Source organism: Orycteropus afer, unplaced genomic scaffold (assembly GCF_000298275.1).
Source record: "Orycteropus afer afer isolate SDZICR_OR568_19922 unplaced genomic scaffold, OryAfe1.0 scaffold00075, whole genome shotgun sequence".
NCBI classification, from domain to species: domain Eukaryota; kingdom Metazoa; phylum Chordata; class Mammalia; order Tubulidentata; family Orycteropodidae; genus Orycteropus; species Orycteropus afer.
The window spans coordinates 448,211-472,537 of NW_006921662.1; the positions used below are offsets into that span (position 1 = coordinate 448,211).

The 24,327-nt window shown below is 35.4% G+C and overlaps 1 protein-coding gene across 1 annotated transcript in view; it reads right to left on the reverse strand.

Moving 5' to 3' along the window:
• The window catches only part of KCNT2 (potassium sodium-activated channel subfamily T member 2), a gene marked incomplete at its 3' end in the record, with an annotated part of 574,934 nt that overhangs the window by 417,725 nt on the left and 132,882 nt on the right, over positions 1 to 24,327 (reverse strand). The window contains exons 2-3 of the mRNA XM_007941175.1: positions 13,402 to 13,481; positions 10,651 to 10,750 (exon numbers count right to left, since the gene is read on the reverse strand). Of these exons, the coding sequence (XP_007939366.1) occupies positions 10,651 to 10,750; positions 13,402 to 13,481 (180 nt within the window). The remainder of the gene's footprint in view (positions 1 to 10,650; positions 10,751 to 13,401; positions 13,482 to 24,327) is intronic.

Here is a 24,327-nt window from a genome sequence, read left to right on the forward strand (position 1 = left end):
GAGACAAAGTATATGTGAACTGCTGTATGAAAAGTGAATTTACTCTGTAAATCTTCACCCAAATCCTAATAAAAAAAAAAGAAAAAAAGAAAAAAAAATGATGTCTGTCATTTGTTGGACAAATACTTAAAGACACTTAAAACACTTAAAGAAGTCCATGTGTCTTCTAGACGCTCTCCTCTTCTTGAAAGTTAGCTGTAAAGGGCTCTGAGTTCTTAGGACAACACACAGCCACAAAACAAAAATGGCTTGCATATAACATTGCTCTTTGTTGTTGTTGTTCCTATGTGCCATTGAGTCGGACCCGACTCATAGTGACCCCTCTTTGGGTTCCCAAGGCAGTATCACTACGGAAGTAGATTGCCCCATCTTCCTTCCAAGGAGTGGCTGGTGGGTTTGAGCCACCAGACTTCTGGTTAGTAGTCAAGTGCCTTAGGAACATTGCCCTTATCATGTTTTATTTTATCTCTCTCTCTCTCTCTCTCTCTTTCTGTGTATGTGTGTGTGTGTGTGAATCACCACTGGCCACTAATCAGGAGAACAAGCACTAGACTATTCTTTGTAAGCAAAAAAAAAATCTTTGAAATTTTTTAAGTATTTGTTTGAACACTTGGTGGCTACTTTATTTTTAAAAATCCAGTAGTCATTGAGAAGATTCTGACTCATGGTGACCCCATGTGTGTCAGAATAGAATTGGGCTCCACAGGGTTTTCAATGGCTGACTTCTCAGCAGTAGATCACCAGGCCCTTCTTCTAGTACACCTGGGTGAACTGGAACCACCAACATTTTTTATTAGCAGTTGAAAACGTAGACAGTTTGCACCAACAGGGACTGCTCCACTTCAACTTATAGAGTAATAAATATATCTGTGTAATAGGGGGATAGAGACCCCAGATTCAAACAGGTTGATTGGAGACACTTAAGACTTGTACAGGACAAAGACAAAACAAAGAAAATCATCCAGGATGAGGGAAACCATCAGCATGTACACAGTATAGAAAGATGAATGGAGTCTGCTGAGTCACGGCCATGGGGTTAATCACATATGATTTAAACCAAAGGGAATCACCACAAAATCATTATTGGTGTCAGATCAATTCATCACTATCACAGGCGAAACTACAGAAGCAGGGAAAGGACCATGATTGGGATAAGTACATAACTGAAGATTAAAAAGGGTTATAGGATTGGTTTTGGGCCTTGACTACCTAGCTAGCAATTCATGACCATGTGACCTGAGTCACAGCCACAAGGTGGCTACAAAACAATACCAGGACCCCAACTTTAATTTAAATTAGAGACGGCCACTCAGCAGTTCTTTGTGTGAGCATAATTTACTTTCCAACCACACTCTTCCTGAGTACAAACTGCCCCTCCCTAGTTTTGTCCCAGAACTGCATATTTTTGTCTATTCACAGCCACAATACTGAAGGTCAGAAAGAACTCAACTAGTATGTGAACTTATGTCAAGATTCAAAATGGAGTTAGGGCTCCCACTGTAGACCACAGCCTTCTAAAAACCCAAGTGCTTTAGAAATTTAAGCTCTAATACATCTGAGAGAAGAAAATCATGTCTAAAATGTCTCTCTCATGATGTTCATTGATTTCAGCTATCAAATATTATTAGGATTGTATGTCTTCTAATAGCTGTTACCCTAGTGAAGGAGAAAACTTTTAAAATTTGAGTTGCACTTGAACACATTAGGGATTGATTTTAATCAAAGCATCACAAAAATAAGCACATTCACACACTTCTTCTTCTCTGTCACTTAATATTAAAAAATAATAATCATTTTGTCACTGTAAAAAGTGTGAAAGGACACCTGAGTGTTGACACATAGTGAAGAACTGAAAACACTAGCAGGCAGTGTGTCAACAGCAACACCTAATCTCTCTCAATGTAATTCATAAACTACATGCTGGAGGTGTGATTCCTCAGTTAATATCTTCAAATAATTTTCTACAGACTGTATCTGCATCAGAGTGGGTCATCTGCACAATTTTGTACATTTAACAGTAAAGTTTTTGTCATTTCCTTAACTTTGTCCATATTTACATTTTTGCATCTGTTTTGGCTAATGGAAAGAACTTAAAAATAAAGCAAAGTAGCACAAAATTTCTGCAGCTTTATCATGTCAGAGGCTATAATTAAATAAATCTCTTTGGTTAATCAGCCTCATAATTTTAAAATAGGGCCTGTGCCCATAAAGGCCATTTCTGTTTTTCATTAACCATCCTGTAACAATGGGCATACAACGGAACTTTGTATTCAAATGGAGCTGTAAGTTATTTCATTATGCTTTTAACTGCAGTAATCTGATTTTTTAAAAATGTATATCCTTTATAATTATGGCTAAATATTCTTGGTAATATTGTATAGAAGTTAATTGTAGGAAAGTTTCTTGCTCTTGATGATTTCAAATAACATAATTTTACTCTGCTATCACCCTACAATGACCTCTTACCTTTAGAAAGATCCTATCATGTCTCCTTTCGTGATTTTCAGATCTCTCTAATGTACATATAATTTATAAATAAGCAAACTTTAAAAAGAGTAGGTTTTAAGAAGGATTTGTAATGTGTACAATTTTTAATACCACAAAGACTGAAAAATGTAATAAATGTAACATCCACTTAAATCTCTAAGCAGTGTTCTTCAATCACTCTTGATTATACAACATTATCAGTAAAACCATCCAGCATAATTCCATTAATTCAGTAACATTCACTGACCCACCAAGTCCTATACTAAGCATGAGAGTTTCAAAGCCCTTTGCCCTCTCTAAGTGTATAGAGAAGACAGAAAAGTAACCAGGGGAAACGTATTAGGTGTTGTGACAGAAGTAAACACAGGATGCTTGGGAATAATGAAGAAACTACTCCTAACCCAGAATGTAATTGAGCTACAGGGAGTCAGGATGTCAGGTAAGAGTTTCAGAGAAAGTGTTATCCAAGAAAGTTATATCCTGAAGGTAATGGAGTCCTTAAGCAAGTCAAAGAAAACAACACTGAGCAGTGAAGGAAAAGACTGGAAAACAGATTTCTAAAAAGAAGAAGCAGAGTGTTCATAGGCCCAAAGGCATGAGAGAAAGTGTTTAAGTCACTTCAAATAGGTTGGTGTGGCTGGAGTAGGAGGCAGGAAGATAAGGTAAACAAAACTTAGAAAATAAAGGAACTTTATTTACACATTTATTCATTTACCAAACAACTTCTGAGTACCTACTGTGTGCCAAGCCCTGAGATTCAAATGATAACCCATGCCCCCATGGAATACACATTCTAATATAGATGGAATACACAGGAAAAAAAATTACACAAGAAAAATATGTTGAATATGTGAAAAATATACTAGTATGGAGAAATATTAAAAAATAAAGGAGAAAAGGGACCCTTGTGTGATTACAATTTTAAATGGGATGTTTAGGTAAAGGCATCACTAAAATTATAATTTTGAGTAAAGATCTGAGAAAGTGTGCCTCCTGCTACCTACTGGAAGGGAATCTGAACAAAGAGAACAGTAGGTGCAAAATCCTCGAACTGGCAGTGAATTTGGCAAGATCCATGAACAGAGATGTAGCCAGTGTGGCTGCAGCAGAATGGGTAAGGGATAAGTAATAGGAGATAAAGTTAAAGAGATAACAGGGGTTCTTACAGGCTACCTTAATGGCATTGACATTCAGAGCAGAGACTTGTCAAGATCAAACCTTTATTTTAAAGGAATACTAGGTGTTACATTTTGAATAAACTGATCAGAAAAAAAATTGTCAAGGAAGCTATTAGAGCTAATTAATGACTTCAGCAAAGTAGCAAAATACAAAGTAAACACACAAAGTCTGTAGAATTTTTATACATCGATGTTGAACAATCTAGAAAGTAAGGAAACAATTCAATTTATAAAGCATCTAAAAGAATAAATTACTTAAGAAAGAATTAATTTCACTAGAGAAGTAAAAGAGCTGTACCCAGAAAACTATAAATTATTACTTAAAGAAATGAAAGATTACCTAAATTAATTGAAAGGCATTCCATGCTCATGGATTGGAAGATTTAATATTACCAAGATTATCAATAACCCCCCCCAAAAAAAAAACCACTGCCAATGAGTCAATCTTGACTCATAATGACCCCCATTGGGTTTCCAAGGCTGTAAATCTTTATAGAAGTAGATTGACTCATCTTCTTCTCATGAAGCCGATGGTCGGTGTGAGCCACCAACATTCTTGTTAGCAGTCAAATGCCTTAACTACTACACCACCAGAACTCCTTCAAGATATCAATACTACCTATAAATTCAATGAAATCACCATCAAAATTATAATACCCTTTCTTATAGAATTGAAAAGCTAATCCTTAAATTTATATGGAATTGCAAATGGCTCTGAATAATTAAAGCTTGAAAAAGAAAAAAAGAGTACACAGACTCTTGCTTTCCACTTAAAAACATAAAGTTACATTAATCAAAACAATCTGGTACTGATATAACAACAGATATATAGAACAATGGAATAGAAGAGAGAATCCAGAGTTTAGCGCACACGTGCATGGTCATTTAGGGAAGGGTGCTAAACCCATCAAATGGAAAAAAAAAATAATGTTATTAATAAATGGTGCTGGGACAACTGGATTTTCACCTGCAAATGAGTGGTGTTGGACTCATACCTCACACCATATAGAACAACTAACTCAAAATGGATGAGACCAAAATGTACAACCTAAAACCATAAAACTCTTAGAAGAAAACAGGGGTAATGCTTCAGGACTTAGTCTTCAACAATAGATTCTTATACATGACATATAAAGCACAAACAGCAAAAGACAAAATAGATAAATGAGATCCCATCAAAATGAAAAATGTCAGTATGTGAAAGAACTCTGTCAACAAACTGAAGAGATAACTTACTGCCTGGGAAAAAATTTTGGGGACTATGGGTTGCACTAGCAGTTTGCAATCAGCTGCTAACCTAAAGGTTGGAAGTTCAAACCCAACCTGCAGCTCTGTGAAAGAAAGATCTAGTGATCTGCTTCTGGAAAGATAACAGGCAAGAAAACCCTAAGGAACAATTTTACTCTATAACAAATGCGGTTATCATGAGTCAGAATGAACTCAACAGCAATGGGTTTTGTTTTGGTTTGGGTTTTTGGCATATATGTGAGAAGTTTTTAATAGCCAGAATATGTAAAGAACCCTTAACAAGAAAAATACATAAAACTGAACAAGAAAAAGACAAACAACCTAATCAAGAAAAGGGCAAAGTATCTGAATAGACATTTTACCAAAGAGTATATGCAAATGGCCAAAAAGCACATGAGAAGGTACTCAGAGCCATTAGCCATTGTTGTTGTTGTTATATGCCGTCGAGTCAAACCCGACTCACAGCGACCCCTCCTTGGGTTTCCGAGGCAGTATCACTACGGAAGTAGGATTGCCTAACCTTCCTTCCGAGGAGTGGCTGGTGAGTTGGGAGATGCAAATCAAAACTACAGTGTGATACCACCTCACTCCCACTAGGATGGCTAAAACTTAAAAAAAGAAAATTACAAATGTTAGTAAGGATACAGAGAAATTGGAACTCTCCTAAATTGGGTACGAAAAATGAAAAGCTACTATGGAAAACACTTTGGTGATTCCTCAAACAGTTAAACAAAGAGCTACCATATGGCCTAGGAATTCCCCTCTTAGGTACATATTTTAAAGCAACAATGCTAGCATACACATATACCAACATTTATTGCAGTATTATTTACAATAGTCAAAAGGTGGAAATAATCCAAATGCCCATGAACAGATGAGTGTATAAACAAAATATAGCATAAAATACATGGAATAATACTCAGCCATGAAGACAAATGAAGCCCTGATACATGCCACAATATGGATGAACCTTGAAAAATATTTTACTAAATGAAATGTATCAATCACAACACGATAAATATCGTGTGATCTCACTAATATGAAGTACATAGATTAGGTAAAATATAGAGAGATCAGAGCCCAATAGTAGCTAATAGGGATGAGAGAAAAAAGGAATGGGGGGGGCATTATTGTTTAGAAAGCACTGTGTTTCTGTTTATGGTGACGGAAAATTTGATAGAGGACATTGATGACGGTAGCACAGCATAATTGATGTAATTGGTCAAAGTGAATTATATATGTGAAAAACGTTGAGTTGGCAAGTGTGGTCTTATCTATATTTTTACCACAATATAAAATAATAAACTGAAGTGAAACAAAGTCAGAATTGCTGGACTATTTAGGGAGTTATCGTAGTAATCTGCTGAGAGACGAAGGTGGCTTGCACCAATCAGAGTGTTGGCAGAGGGGAAAGACTGGATGCTAGATATATCTGGAAGGCAGAAATGACAGAATTTCCTAGTGAGTCTGTACATGCTACAAAAGAGATGAGCGGTTGTTCATTGAGCTGTGGAAAAGCACAGAGGTCAACTGGAATATTAGTTCTTGAACATGGTAGGTTTGAAATGCCTGCCAGAAATTCAAGTAGAAAAGTTAAATATGCAGTTGGAGTTTAAGGGAGTGAGAAGGTACATGCTCCCTGTGGTCACTGAGTTAAATAAGGATAAAAGACATAACAAAGAGTCTTGGTCATGGTGACACAACAGTTAAGCACTCAGAGGTTAACCAAAAAGTTTGCAGTTCAAACCAACCCTCTATAGGAGGCTATAGGGGCTCTTTAGGAGAAAGACTAGCTATCTGCTTCCATAAAGATTACAGACAAGGAAACCCTATGAGGCAGTTTTACTGTCACATGTGGTCTCCATGAATGGTATCTGGCTCAACAGTACCAACAACAACAACAACAAAAGACATAACACAATTAATCCTGAGATTCTGAAAGCAGAGAGTGACAAATATGACAAAACCTTTCCTTCTTCGTATGTAAGGTGGGAATGATAACATAAAATCTATTAGAGAGATCAGGATGCATATAACAATTAGCCCAATGTGTGAAAATACAGTAATCCCCCCTTATCTACGGTTTTATTTTCTGTTGTTTCAGTTACCCACAGTCAAGCTTGATCCAAAAATATTAAATGGAAAATTCCAGAAATAAACAATTCATAAAGTTTAAGTTCTGAGCAGCACGATGAAATCTCATACTGTCCCATCCTATCCTGCCCAGGGCATAAATCATCCCTCTGTCCAGTCTATCAATGCTGCATTGATAACCTCCAGTTATCAGATCAACTACCATAGCATCCCAGTCCTTGTGTTCAAGTAACCCTTATTTTACTTAATAAAGGTTTCCATATGCAAGAGAAGGGATTCTGACAATTCAGATATGCCAAAGACAAGATGTAAAATGCCTCATTAAGGTGAAAGTTGTTAACTTCCTAAGAAAGGAAAAAAAAGAGCATGTCCAGATTGCTTAGATCTGTAGTAAGAATGAATCTTCTATCATGCAAATTTCATTACAGTATTTTGTTGTAACTGTTTTATTTTATTATAACTTATTGCTATTAATATCTTACTGTTCCTAATCTATAAATCAAACCTTTTTGTAGGTATGTACTTACTGGAAAAGAACATAGTATATATAGGATTCAGTATAATTTGGGGAAGTGCAGCCATAATGCTCCTTGGAAGCAAGAATGGCCAGACTTCGTCTCACCTACTTTGGTCATGTCTTCAGAAGGCGCCAGTCTCTGGAGAAGGATATTATGCTGGGCAAAGTGGAGGGTCAGCGAGAGAGAGGAAGACCCTCAAGGAGATGGATTGACACAGTGGTTGCAATTATGGGCTCAGGTGTAGTAAGTATTGTGAGGCTGGCACAGGACCAGGCAGTGTTCCATTCTGCTGTGCATAGGTGTCTATGAGTCAGACCTGATCAATGGCGCCTAACAGCAAAAACAGCAACTACTATTGTTGGTTTCACGCATCCACTGGGGATCTGGGAACATATTCCCTGTAGATTAGGGGTGATTACTGTGTCAAGAATCCCAGAATATAGTTTTCTCATAGCTTGAAAATTATCCCAGGATAGGGAATATTCCTTTTCATCCACGTATCTTCACTTCCAACCAAGTGGCTCATACATGTTGCATATTAAATATAGATATAAGTGACATATCTATATTTATAGATATATATTATATATATATTGTTGTTGTTGCTGTTGTTATTTGCCGTCGAGTCGGCCCCGACTCATAGCGACCCCTCCTTGGGTTTCCGAGGCAGTATCACTACGGAAGTAGGATTGCCCAACCTTCCTTCCGAGGAGTGGCTGGTGGGTTTGAACCGCCAGCCTTCTGGTTAGCAGTCAAGTGCCTTAGGCACTATGCTACCAGAGCTCCTTTTATATATATATATATATATATATATATATATATATATATATATAGTATATAATTATTAAGTAATTACTGATTTTTATTACTAACTTTTTAAATTTTAAGTATCTCCAAATCCTTTAATAAATACGGAATCATTTTCACTATCTAAAGAAGCTATCTACATAAGCTATCTAAATGAGCTGAATAGTAACCAATTCATTTAAATGCATATTATAACCTCACATTAGCATGCTATAATATTTCCATTTTTTAATTTTCTAATGTAAATATTCACATTAAAAAACTGTATGGAAATTAGCCATCAAACTTAAATTTTCTACTTGGTAAATTATTGTAAATTTAGGATACTGGACAGAGGCTTAGGATGGTGATGATATAAAAATTACTCATACCATTACACATACAGTTCCCTTCCCTCCTGCTTCTAGCAAAAGACAGAGCTTAAAAAGGAAAGTCTGTAAATGAGCAGTAATGCAATTTAATAAAAGCAATATGATAATGAATGGGAAAAAGAAGGTATTTGATTCAAACTAGCAAAAGTATTACACAAGCTGAAACTGAGACTTCAGATAGGAGGCATTTCAATATGTGCTGGAGAGTCTCCATTCAAGAGAAATAACTCAAGAATGACTGAAAATACCTACAAAACTGGCACAGAGTAGAAATAACCATTTGGGACTACATGTAAATCAAGAACAGAAAAGTTTTCAGGTTTTTAAAGAGACTGACTCATTTTAAACAATTTCTCATGTATACCTATGTTCACTGCAGCACTATTCACAGTATCTAAAAGGTGGAAACAAATCCAAATGCTCATCAATAGATTAATAGATAAACAAAATGTGGTGCAAACATACAATGGAATACGACTCATCTTTAAAGACAAATGAAGTCAAGATACATGTTACAAAACATGAACATGGATGAATTTCAAAAACATGATACTGAATGAAATTAGTCAATCATAAAAGGACAAATAATGCATGAATTAATTTATATGAAATGAAAAGAATATGCAAAGAAATAGAGAAGAACAGTTATTAGTGGTTGTCAGGGATGGGAGGGATAGTGAGAGAGGAAATCAATCTCTGGGAAGTAGTGAATTTTTGTTCATGGTAATGGGGAAATTGATACTGGCTAGGAGTACTGGTTACACAATTTGACATATGTAACTGGTATCACTAAGATGTACACCAGAAAAAGGATGATTTGGAAAATTGTGTTATATACAATTTTACAATTTTTTACAATAACAGCAGCCAAAATAGAATATTAAATAAAAAGAAAGGCAGGAGTTGTTGATATTATTACTATGACACAACTAAATACTTCACAGGATGAGTTTTATTAGTTTGAGGATTGAGGGTCATATTTTTGAGGACCTGTCGAGTGAATTGGTCTAAATTATTTATAGAGTCTCAATTCTACCTCCTAGTTCAGTAAGTAATTCCTGGGGTCTTAAAAGCTAGTATGTAGCCATTGGTATCTATTCTCCTAGAACAGCAGAGGAAGAAGCAGACTCAAGAATTGGAGAAGTAAATGGACTGAAGGTCTAAGTGCTTCCATGAACTATTATCTCCATTGCCATGAGACCAGAAGAAAAGGATAGTGCCTGGCTACCATCAAAAAGAGGAAAAAGTGGAATAGAATTTCAATCTCTTACGGAACTAGACTTTATGGACCTTTTGAGATTGGGAAACACATGAATCTACTGTCCTGAAATAATCCTTAGGACTTGAACCAAACACATCCAATGAATTCATCTTTAAAATAAACAATAGTTTAGCTCAACTGTTAAAGAATGTTTGCCTTGAATATCGCGTTCTTTTAAGAGGTTATGAGATCTATCTATATGAGATCAAATTGACAATGATACCTCTAAAGCACAAAAGAGAAATTTAGGGGACAAAGAGTCCAAGTTAATGGTGGTAAAACAGTATGGGTAGAATGAATTGTGAGACAATGAGAAGAATGTAACCAACATCACAGAAACGAACACGTACAAAATGTTGAATAGGTTTATGTTCTGTTATGTGCATTTTCACCAAAAATAAAATGAAAAAATTAATAAATACTTAAGAGTATTTATATTAGCAAAAAGTATTTATGGGTTGGTGTCCAGTATTAGCATTACACAAACAGACATTAAAAGAGAGAGATGCTTATAAAGAGACTACAAGAATTATAAACCTGTATTATGTGAGATCTGTATTAATTTAATTTGTGAGAAACATCTAAAACATCCTTGAAAAAATGAATTCTCTGTAGCATAATTAAAATTGCAATACTATTCAAAGTAATCAGTGGAAAAATGATGAAGATTGAATAAGATAACTTACCATTCATTTCCTTGTGAAGGGCTTTCTAGTAGCACTCGGATTATGTATAATAAGCAACTTAATAATTTGAGAGAAAAATTGAACAGACGAATTCTTAAACCTTTAAACAAACAAGAAAAAATTTGATTTTCATTGAACTTAGTTCACAAAAGACTAAAAAGAATTGTCAAAAGTATCAACTTTATGCACAGCACAATAAGAAAGTGCAATACCATAATTGTCTAAATTCTCTGAAGTTCTAGGTAGTTGAATATTAATTAGCTGAATATTGAAACAAAGAGTAAGTTTGATAGAATACAAGAAACACAAAACAACAGCAAATATTATACACTAAGAGTAAGTCCAGATTTGAGTATTCTGAAGCCACAAATTTCATGTCCAATAAAATTGTGTAAAATAAACTTAAAATTTTAAATATTTTATATTTCTATGAATTTTTAAATCGAGTATATACTGACTCATTACCACTCCCCTTGGGCTTCCCAGGTAGTAAATCCTACGGAAGTAGATTGCCCCATCTTCCTTCCACGGAGTGGCTGGTGCGTTTGAACCACCAACCTTCTGTGGTTAGCAGTCAAATGCCTTAGGCACTGTGCCACCAGAGCTCCTTAGAAAATTTAGCTGCTACAAATTTTCAAGATACGTTATAAATCGTGTACCTTCAGAATACCTTGTATAAATGACTATAAAGAGATCACAACAATATATGCTAAGAAACACACACAGAAACATGCACGCATTGTGTTCTCTTTTTCATTTTAACTGGAACCAATTGAAAATGGCTTTTCACTTTAAATTTCAATGAAATCTTAAAATTCTTGTAAGGATTACGACGGTCACATATGTAACTTCTAAGCTGTATAAATCACAGTTATCCAGACTGTAAGTCTTAACAATGACAAAAAAGAGCAATTAAGATTAAGCAAAACATGCTTAACATCTGATTAATAGAAGCATTACCCTTTCTGCAATTATCAGGTGGGTATGTGATTCATGCATTATGAATTAAATTTTGAGAAAAACTTTCTCATAATTATTACCTAATGAAATTTGGAAATGAAATACCACTTTTGAAAAAATTCTTACTCAGATATATGTGAGTGTTCTTGATGTAACATTTCTTAATATTAAAAGGTTACTGCTTTTTAATTATGTGTGTGTTTTTCTATTTCTTATTAAAATTTTAGGTACATTTTATGGATCAGCTTCTTTGTACAGTCTGTTAAATTATTAATGAAATTGCCCTGAATTTATAAAAACTGGTCTCCTCAAATGACTGCTTACTGTAAGCTGGCTGCGAGTGATACATCTGTCTTTTCTTGTTTGTGGAGATAGAGTTGTTAGCATTGAAATCAAGAAAAACTATTCAGATGATGTAGCCTCTTTGCGTAATATCTACTGGTGAGGCTTCCTTGGAAATTCTAAAGAACAGGTTCAAAAGGCATTCCTTGTTCCTAGCCTTAAAACTGAAGCTAATATGCCATTGAGAATCTCTGGCCAGTGTGCCTTAAATATTGAAATATTTCCTGTAGCCAGTATTTAGAGACATTCTCACAAATCAGGCTTGTCTTTTGGAATTCTATAGAAATCCTTAAGGGGGTTAGGGGTTAAAATCTACCGAACTGAAAATCTAAACTAACCTAATACAGATATCTCCATTGTTTGTTGCATTTTTAAGCAGTAATCATATGAAAAGTTGCATATTGGTTTATTATACATTTTTAATATGTGATATTATGGAAAGCAATAAATTTTGATGGTGCTTCAATCTTTAAGGGCCTTAGGAGGGCACTGACTATGCCAATTTCTTGTCCTCCTCAAGTGTCAATGTTTCCCAGATTTGCCTGATGACAAGAATCATTGGGAAGCTTAAAGTCTGAGTCTCATCCCTACGTTGTTGTTGTTGTTGTTATGTGCCGTCGAGTCAAACCCGACTCATAGCGACCCCTCCTTGGGTTTCCGAGGCAGTATCACTACGGAAGTAGGATTGCCCAACCTTCCTTCCGAGGAGTGGCTGGTGGGTTTGAACCGCTAGCCGTCTGGTTAGCAGGCAAGTGTCTTAGCCACTATGCTACCAGTTCCTGCTTAAAAATTCCCAGGGAAGGATGCTGGGAATCTGTGGATTTCAGAGTACTCTAGCTACATCTCATTACTTCACATGATTGGGAACCACTTAACTCTCCCACTAAAACAATTAATTATTCCCTATTGTAGTCAGTCAGGATTGCCAGATTCATTTCTAAACAAGAAGTGTTAGGTGTCATTGACAGTTAAAATGTTGGAGCTCCTCATTTAAAGTTTATTTCCTCAGATGTCTACTTTCTAATGTGGAATACATGACATTAAGTGTTTAAGAGACTTCAGCACCATCAGATGTAACTTCTAAAGTTTTCTAAAATTTTACTGCCTGGAAGATGAGATTAGCAATTACATTGCCTTTATAATGGGGCCCTGGTGATGCAGTGATAAAACATTCAGCTGTTAACCTACAGGTCAGCAGTTTGAAACCATCAGCAGCTCCATGGGAGAAAAGACTCTACTATACGCTTCCACACAGATTACAGATGGGGAACTCCTATGAGGCAGTTCCACTCCATCATGTAGGGTTGCTATCAGTCAGAATCAACTCAAAGGCACACAACAATATTGCCTTTATATAAAAACTATTTTGCAAAAGGATTGCACAGTTGGGATTTTTTGAGTTAAATATATGCACATTCACATAGAGAGGGGAATGGATTAATAACTTACTGGATCTCTGGTTTTTAATGAAAAATAACTTTAGCCTCTCTTTAAATGTGTTTTCATTCATATAGAATTCAACTTGTACCCTGTAAACAGAAAAAAAAAAGTAAGTTTATGTGAGTTCCAGTATCTTTACTTTTATGAAAATCATTTAAATGTAAACTAATTTTATAATTTTGTAATTTATAATCTAAAGACTAATATGTAAGAAAATAAAAATAAATTATTTAATTTAATACATAAGTTAATTTCTCACCACAGAAAATGACAATTGAGTAAAATTCTCAATTTTTGGAGATAAATGGTTACTGTCTATTTTTAAAAAATATAGTCAGTTAAGATATCATATAGTCAATTCAATTATCTTTGTAAATGAGTATAATCAGCCTTATAGATAATTCAAAAAAGTTAATAATATGAGGTTCCTTAACATGTGTCTTTGAAAGAATTTCAAATCAGTTTTCCACCAATATTCATGCTCTATAATAAAAATCATGGTGATGCTTGAATAATTCAGTTCAGATGGTGCCATTCTAGGTTTACAGAATCAGAATCATAAAGGACAAGACCTGAATATCTACTTTTAAGAACTCTTTCCATCCATGTAGAGACTATTTTGGATATCACATTATGTGACACTTAACCTTATTTATATATTTAGACTCATGTTAAAATACAAGTGAATCAATAATGGAGTGACTCATAGAATGTTAAATTTACTACAGATAAGTTATAAATCAGATTAACTCAATACAGGCACTGACCTTTATAGAGCATATTATCTCGGTAAATGGGACTGAATCTTAACTCATTAGAAAGCAATATTAAGAAACTAAAAAATTAAATACCATAAAAAATTAGCATCATTTAATAAATGTATTTGCTGTTGTTAGGTGCCACCGAGTCAGTTCCAACTTAGCTACTCTATGTACAACAGAATGAAATACTGCCCTTTCTTGCACCATCCTCACAGTCTTTGCTATCTCTGAACCCATTGTGACAGCCGCTGTGTCAATCCATTTCACTGAGGGTCTTTCTCTTTCTCACTGACCCTCTTCTTTAGCAAGGATGTTGTCCTTTTCCAGGCACAGGTCCCTCCTGGTGACTTGTCCAAAGTATGTGAGACCATACTTATAAGGAGCATTCTGGCCATACTTCTTCCAGGACAGATTTGTTCATTCTTCTGGCAATTCATGGTATATTCAATATTCTTTGCCATCATCATAATTCAAATGCATCAATTCTTATTCGGTGTTCGTTATGCATTATCCAGCTTTTGCAAGCATACAAGATGACTGAAAATACCATGGCTTGGCTCAGGCACACTTTAGCCTTCAAAGAGACATCTTCACTTTTTAACACTGTTAAGAGATCTTGTGCAGTAGATTTTCCCAATATAATATGTTATTTAATTAATTTACTTTTCCCTTGTATTCTAGCAAAATACCTCTTATGTGACAGGGGCACACTTAATATCTTCAAAATAATGATTGAAAATAACTGTGCCTAATGATTTGTAAGTAATCATCACATGAAATTTTATTAATTAAATAGTCTTGAATCCATTTATTATAAGTTAGGATTCTAAAAAGAGGTAAGAAAGCATTTTAATTTTTAAATAAACAACAAATATTTCATTTTATTTGTTCTAATATAACAAAATCTTGATGATAAATGTATTATTTCACAAATATACATAAGGAAGAAAAATAATTGGCATTAGGGTACTTACATATTAGAGAAATATGTCATACTATATTACCTTGGGGAGCTCTGGTGGCGTAGTGCCTAAGGCATTTGACTGCTAACCAGAAGGCTGACAGTTCAAACCCACCAGCCACTCTTCTGAAGGAAGATTAGGCAATCTACTTCCTTAGTGATACTCCCTCGGAAACCCAAGGAGGGTCATTATGAGTCGGATTAGACTTGACAGCAGTGAAATATTATCCTATAATCTTTCTAATATGCTGTATATTCAAGAAGTCAGAAGAATCATTTAAAAAGCAGTCTCATGCCACAAATGTAAAAGGGCTTTTTGTATCTACTGCAACCCAAGTTTTATCTGTTATCCCTTCAAAAAAAACTGAATGTTCACCAACTTTTATCTCTTATCCCTTAAGAAATTTTCCATCTTCAAACAATTTTAGTTCTTTTTTATCACTTCTTCATTATTTTTTGATCTTTTGATTTTTTTCACCTGATACATAAAATGAAAGGACAGAAATCTAGATTGTTTTCACTTGCTAATTTCTCCAGAAAGCAAGCTTTAAGATTACGATACATTCCAGAAGAATATTTCCACACAAGCCTGTGTGTGTATTCCCAAGATACATACATACACAAACCTATACACGCATACAAGTACTAACGTGTACCAACATGCATATTTGCAGACATAAAATTCCATTAGGCTCTTGGAAAACCATCACTGAATCTGTTTTCCTCATTTATCAAATGAATTTGACAGCTAACCAGAAGGCTGGCAATTCTAACCCACCAGGCACTCCTTGGAAGAAAGATTGGGCAATCTACTTCTGTAGAGATATTGCCTCAGAAACCCAAGGAGGGGTTGCTATGAGCCCAACTGACTTGACAGCAGTAAGTTGTTTGGAATACTTATATCACACTAAATTAGTTTCATTTGAGGTAGATGCAAAAGCAGATTTCAGAGGACATAGCATACAAATAACTCAGCCAAAGCCATGCAGATTTCCAACAGAGTTAAAAAAAAAAAGTATAAGTATAAATGCCCATTATTTAGGTAATATATGAAGCTAAGTACTGAGTATTTAAGCCAAGTGTATTATTGAACTAAAATAAGAAAATCTAAAGCCTTAAAATGTTGAATGTGATGATTAGTTTTATATATCAACTTGGTTAGGCTATAGTAACAAGTTACTCATTTTAAACACTAATGTAGGTGTTACTGTGAAAGTATTTTGTATATGTGGTTAACAGCTACAATCAGTAGACTTTAAATAAAGATTACCCTCAACAATCTGGGTGGATTTCATCCAATCAGTTGAATGCCTTTAAGAGGAAAACTGTGATATTGAGGGTTCCCTCCGTAAAAAGAAATTGCACCTGTGCAATGGAACTTCAGCTCCTGCCCGTTTCTAAATTTCTACACAACCAATTTCAAATTTGTCAGCCCCTTATGTAATCTAGTTCCTTGAAATGAATAATTTAGGAATCTCTTTAGAAATATCCTGTGAAATTTTAGGAATATCTTGTGTTGTTGTTAGGTGCCATCGAGTCAGCTCCTACTCATAGTGACCCCGTGTACAACAGAAAGAAACACTGCCTGGTCCTGTGCCATCCTCACAATTCTTGCTATACTTGAGCTGCTGCCACTGTGTCAATCCATCTTGCTGAGGGTCTTTGCCTTTTTTGTTGACCCTCCACTTTACCAAGCATATCCTTTTCCAGGGAATGATCCCTTCTGACAACAAGACCAAAAGTAGGTGAGGTGAAGTCTGGCCATTCTCCCTTCCAAGGAGCATTCCAGCTGCACTTCTTCCAAAACAGATTTGTTGTTCTCCTGGCAGTCCATGGTATTTTCAGTAATCCTCACCAACACAATTATAAAGCATCAAATCTTCTTGGGGCTTCCTTATTCATTGTCCAGCTTTCACACGCATATGAGGCAACTGAAAATACCACTGCTTGGGTTAGGCACACTTTAGTCTTAAAAGAGATATCTTTGCTCTTCAGTACTTTAAAGAGGTCTTTTGCAGCAGATTTGCCGAGTGCAATATGATGTCTGATTTCTTGACTGCTCCTTTCATAGGTACTGATTGTGGATCCAATGAAAATGAAATTTTGGACAACTTCTATGGTTTCTCCATTTATTGTGATGCTTATTGCTCCAGTTGTAAGGACTTTTGTTTTCTTTATGTTGAGTTGTAATCCATACTGCAGACTGTAGTCTTTAATCTTCACAAGTTAAGTGCTTCAAGTCATCCTCACTTCCAGCAAGCAAAGGTGTATTGTCTGCAAATCACAGGTTGTTAATAAGTCTTCCTCCAATCCTGATGCCACATTCTTCTTCATATAGTCCAGCTTCTCAGATTATTTGTTCAGCATACAGACTGAATAAGCATAGTGAAAGAATGCAACCCTTATGCATACCCTTTCTGATATAAAACCATGCAGTATCCTCTTGTTCTGTTCAAACAGCAGCCTCTAGGTTTATGTACAGGTCATGAGCACAATTAAGTGTTCTGGAATTCCCATTCTTCACAATGTTATCCATAATTTGTTATGACCCACAAAGTTGAATGCTTTTGCACGGTCTATGCAACACAAGTAACCATGTTTCTGGTATTCTTTGCTTTCAGCCAAGATCCACCTGACATTAGCAATGATTACAGACTCATTCCATATCCTCTTCTGAATCCAGCTTGCATTTCTCAAAGTCCCCTATCAATATACAGCTACAATCATTTTTTTAATTATCTTCAGTAAAATTTTACTTGTGTGTGATATTAATGATAGCATTTGATAATTCCCACATTCTTTGGAATGTGTACAAAAATGGATCTCTTCCAGTCAATTAGCCAGATAGCTGTCTTCCAAATTATTTGACATAGACAAGTAAGGGCTTCCAGAATGGCAAATGTTTCCTGAAACATCTCAATGGGTATTCCATCAATTCCTGGAGGCTGCTTTTGTCAATTCCTTCAGTGCAGCTTTGATTTCTTCCTTCAGTACCATGGATTCTTGATTATATGCCACCACCTAAAATAGTAGATCATTAGCCAGTTCTTTTCAGGAGAGTGACTCTGTGTATTTCTTCCATCTCTGTTTGATGCTTCCTCCATTGTTCAATAATTTGCCCATAGAATCCTTCCATATGCAACTTGAGGCTTGAATTTTTTTCTTCATTTCTTTCAGCTTGAGAAATGCTGAGCATGTTCTTCCTTTTTGGTTTTCTAACTCCAGGTCTTTGCACATTTCATTATAATACTTTACTTTGTCTTCCTGAGCTGCCCTTTGAAATCTTCTGTTCAGTTCTTTTGTTTTAGCATTTCTTCTATTTGCTTTAGCTACTCTATGTTCAAGGCAAGTTTCAGAGTTTGTTCTGACATCCATTTTGTTTTTTTCTTCCTTTCCTGTCCTTCTGATGACCTTTTGCTTTCTTCATGTATGATGTTCTTGATATCATCCCACAACTCATCTGGTTTTCAGTCATTGATGTTTATCACATCAAATTTATTCTTCAGATGGTCTCTAAATTCAGGTAGGATGTAATTAAGGTCATATTTTGGCTCTCTTGAACTTCTTTTTATTTTCTTCAGCTTCAGTGTGAACTTGCATATGAGCAAATGATTGTCTGTTCTACAGTCAGCTTGTGGCCCTGTTTGGGCTGAAAATTTTCCATTGCTTCTTTCTACAGATGTAGGCAATCTGATTTCTGTGCATTCCATCTGGTGAGGCCCACATGTACAGCCACCATTTATGTTGTGGAAAAAGATACTTGCAATGAATAAACTGTTGGTCTTGCAAAATTATATAATGTGATCTCCAGAGACATTTCTATCACCAAGGCCATATTTTCCAACCCCGATGATTCTTCTTTGTTTCCCACTTTTACATTGCAATCTCCAATAATCATCAATACATCTTGATTGCATGTTTGGTCAATTTCAGACTGTAGAAGGTAAAAATCTTCAATTTCTTCATCTTTGCCTTTAGTGGTTGGTGTGCAAATTTGAATAGTACTAGTATTAACTGGTCTTCCTTGTAGGCATATAGATATTATCATATAGCTGACAGCATTGCACTGCGGGATAGATCTTGAAATATTCTTTGTGATGAAAAATGCCCTGCCATTCCATTCCTCTTCAATTTCTCATTCTCAGCATAGTAGAGCATATGATTGTCTGATTCAAAATGGCCAAAACCAGTCCATTTCAGCTCACTTTTCTCATTGTCATCGAGTCGTTTCTGACCCTTAGCAACCCCCATTGGTTTCCAAGGCTGTAAATCTTTACAGAAGTAGATCAGCCATGGAGCTCTCCAATGCCTAGGATGTCAATCTTTATGCATTCCATGTCATTTTTGACAACTTCCAATATTCCTAGATTCATACTTCATACATTCCATGTTCCAATTATCAATGGATATTTGCAGCTGTTTCTTCCTATTTTGAGTTGTGCTCCATCAGCAATGAAAGTCTTGAAACCTTTACTCCAACCACATCATTAAGGTCAACTCTACTTTGAGAAGTCTGTTCTTCCCCAGTTGTAGTCTGAGTGTCTTCCAAGCTGAAGAGCTCATCTTCTGGCACTGTATTAGATAATGTTTTGGGGTTATTTATAAAGTTTTCTAGTAATATATTAGACAATGTTTCACTGCTATTCATAAGGTTTTCACTGACCATTCTTTTAAGAAATGGATGGCCCCTTCCTTCTTCCCAGCCTGTTTTAGTCTAGAAGCTTCACTGAAACATGTCCACAATGGGTGACCCTGCTGGTATTTGAAATACCAGTAGCATAGCTTCCAAATTCACAGCAACACATAAACCACAATAGTATGACAAACACAGATGAGTGGCAGGTTAATATATATAATTCCTACCACAACTCCCCACTTTTAAGAGCTTTTCAAGTAGTGTTAATTCTTTGTTTCTTGATTTTGGCATCCTTCTGATCTAATGCTGGTGCTCTGAGTCTAATTCGTAAGAAGAAATAGTAGTCTCTCCATGTACTATTTCCAAAGTTCTTTCACTGTGTTCTCCTACTACCAAACACTAACTTTGGTTTATATGAATGGAAATTACACTTTTCCAAATGCATTCCTGTCACATTGAAGACTAAAGTACGCCTGAGCCAAGCAATGATATTTTCAATCATTTCATATGCATGCAAAAGCTGGATAAGGACTAAGGAAGACTGAAGAAGAACTGATGCCTGAAGAATATTAAATGTACTGTGGACTGCCATAAGAATGAACAAATCTATCTTAGAAGAAGTAAAGCCAGAATGGTTCTTAGAAGCAAAGATGGTGAGACTTTGTCTCACATATTTTGGATATGTTATCAGGAGGGAAAATTCCTTGGAAAAGGTCATGATGGTTGGTAAACTAGAGGGTCAGCAAAAAGAGGAAGATCCTCAACGAGACAGACTGACAAAATGGCTGCAACAATGGGCTCAAACATAGTCACAAATGTTAAGGACGGCATAGGGCCAGGCAGTGTTTCATTCCATTGTACATAGGGTCACTGAGTCAGAATCAACTTGACAGTACCTAACAACAACAAATGCATTACATTTCCCCAAGTTTTCTCTATTTTTCTAGTTATTTCTTCCAGAGTACTATAATTTTCTGATGATGAAAGTAGCAGCTCTCAGTCATATAAGTCAATGCAGTAGAATGTAACCCAAATTGAGTCTTGTTCACCCTCATATTCCCAGAATCATCATAGTACTTAGGATTTATTAGGAATTAACAGTGATTAAACAAATGCCTGATTGTAGGGATGGATAGAGAGGTTCCCAATGTTTTCACTATACACATCTTAAGGTCTCTGAGACAATATCATGGTGGGAGAAATAAAAGCATCTTTCTTCCTTTCCTTAGGTTATAGCTATTAGAGGATGCAAAACTGGACTTCTAGTGAGCTGAATAATCTTTGAAGCTCTTTCTTAGTCCAACTTGATCTACTTTGTGGCCAATGTCATTTCTCCTCAAATTTCTGCAAACGGGCTTTATCGCAATTTTTTTTTTTTAAGTTATGACTTTTTGTTTATTTGTGTTTTTCACTTTCCATGGTTTCAATGAATATTTGCAGTAAACTTACATTATTATTAATTATTTGATGTTTATATTAGGATGACTTGTGTAAGATAGTCACAGACTTTATGTGAAGAGACTTAAATAATTGAAGGGACACATCCAAGTTCATACAGCTAGCTCTGGGACAGATTTGGGACACTGGTCTTTCCATTACTTCTTTTTGCCATTTACCTTCTCATTAAGTTGACATTTTGTCACTTCTAGGTCATTTGTAAAAACATTCCAAAAGAACACCGCAAATACCAGACCCATATAGGAATAGTGAGGAATGTTTGATGAGTGTCTCTAACCAAGTTTCTATCTATTTCCAAATATTCATTCTTAACTCTGGTAACTAATTTATTTAACAAAGTAGCTATTAATGTGGAGGCTTTTAAGTAAGCAAATGAGTAAACAAGTCTATGATACACTTTTCATCTTAAAAAACTAGTTTTGCCAGTTCAGCCTCAAGTGAGTCTCTACCTAGCTTCCATCCTTTACTACGTGCACAGAATAACCTGACTTGACCAGCTCAGAGTCTTTCTAAGGCATTTCTCAACTTCTTTTTTGCTCATTTAGTTCTATTCTAGTTTTTCCCATCTAATTTATTTTCGTAGTTATTAAAACTTAACTTTGTCACTTTTTTTAGGGAGCAACATCTTATAAGGAAGCAGAGATTAATTTCAATGGTATCTGGCAGCAGTCTCTGTGTATTTTTAAATAAAACTTAAATAATGTCATTTCTGGAAAGTTAAACCAGCTACTATATATGATAGGTAGACAGACAGATAGACATATAGATAAATGAATGCATAGGTGATAGATAGATAGATAGATAGATATGGAAATATAGACTAATACATGTGTGTGTTTTGAAGTATATGTGTGTGTTTGAATGTTGTGATGTAATGGTAATGAGGAAGAATCTGTGTGTGGTAATTATCAGCTGAGAGCCACTCAAAAATTGTATTCACTTTCCTGTCTCTCCTTGGTAATCAACACAACTTTCATGTAGTTGGAAACACACAACCTTGTGGTTTCCATGGTAAAACACATTACAAATTCACCCAAGAGTACTTTTGTATTCAAGTCTCTCTTCAGTTAAAAAAACTTATGCCCTTATGTACAACGTTCATTTGCAGGACTAATTTCTGAATTTCTTCATTTTATGTAAGATAATTAAATTTAAGCAACCTGTATTTTACTTAAATCTAAGCATGAGAAATAAAAGATAAGAAAGCGAACATAAAGATGTATATTTTTTCCATCTTTATATGGCAAGGAAGATCTACCACTAAGTGGCAATCATTTAAAAAAAAAAAAAAAGGAAAATTCCCAAGAATTGATCATTTATTTCTTTTTTCTGTTCAGTATATAATAAAAGGAAGCAAATATACACATCACTTAGGAGTTTAACAAATTGCCTTTGGGAATGATTATGTATCCTAACTCTCTTCCACACATAAGAAAGATTACATGCTTCAAGATCAGCTCCATTTTTTTCCTCCTACCCCATCTCCATTTCCCATCACATAAACACACCAAAGTCCCCAAAGGTAAAAGGCACACATTCATAGGTATACATATATACCTAAACATACACACCTGCTGAAAATATAAAGCTTATATAACATATAAATATAAAGCCCCATAATAGCTTATAAGCTATATATACCTTGACAATGGGAGCTCTGGTGGCCTAGTGCCTAAGGCATTTGACTAAAAGCCAGAAGGCTGGCAGTTCAAATCCACCAGCCACTCCTTGGAAGGAAGGCTGGGTAATCTACTTCCGTGGTGATACCACCTCTGAAACTCAAGGAGGGGCCACTGTGAATCAGATCCCACTCAACAGCAGTGAGCTGGTTTTTAGTTTTTGATTATGGGCAACAGGGCTGTACCATAAACTGAATAGCCTCCCAGTCGAAACACATAACAATTACAACACATAAATCCTCACTTCTTCTGCAATATTCCTATAGGACAAGAAGAACATAAAATGTATCATGAAATCTTTACTCTGATTACAATATTATACCAGTCATTTTTAAACTGAAGGGAAGTATGATAATACTTCTGCAGCCAAGATTTCTACTGATGACATGGCCCACTTTGGAAGAAATGTGTGTGTTTCTAGGCCAGGAACCAATGGCTCACAAAAGGCCATGTTTGACAATTTGTCAGTTACCAGTATGAAACTGAAAATTTGGCGAGGAGTCTCATATACAGTGCAAGAAGCACTTGGTATTGCACAATTCAAACTGGCAAATGCTTTCTTCCCACTGATACCATAAGATCCTACGGCAACTCCTCTTCCATTTTGCACCTCATAGAGAAATAATAATTCTTTAATGGGCACAGCTCACTGGGAAAGAGAGGATGGCACACCAGGTTAGGGACTGGATGAAGAAGTATTTTTGAACTGTAATGGTTTTATGTTTATTAAAACTATTTGTGCTCTTGTAAAAATTCAAGCTCTTGTAAAAGTTAGATCGGGCCTACTCCACTAATGCTAATATCTTGGAAATATACTTTCAGACATTTCTCCTAGCACTTATACACAGAGTAATAAACGAATCAGTGTCAACATGTCTAGGATAAAACTGTGGTTCATCTATATCAATTTGTACATCAATTTGATCTAACTGATTACTCAACGGTGTAAGGCTACAGATGACTTCATTGTTTCTGATCAATTTTTCTGAAACAATAGTCTGTTCATCTTGGCAAACAGATCACTTATCAACTAACAGTTTACTCATTTAGTCTTGCTTGAATGTTCTCTTTGGCAAGTGTGTTAACGTCATTTGTCCATTTTATAACTTGGTTGTTTCTCTTTTTGTTGTTGAGCTGTAGATATTTTCTAAATATTTTAAAGATCAGATCCTTATCAGATATGTTGTTTCCAAAGATTTCTTCCCAATCTGTGGGTTTTCTTTTTACTCATTTGATAAAGCCCTTTGATATTTAAGTTTTGACATCCCAATTATTAAATTTGTCTTCCGCCATTCATGCATTTGTAGTTATGTCTGTTTGTTTTTTTTTTTTTAGCTTACTTAAAAAATAAAAAAAAAGGAGGCGGGGCAAGATGGCGGACTAGGCAGAAGGATTGCACAGACCCTCTTCAACAAAGAAAAGGGAAACCAATTAACACAG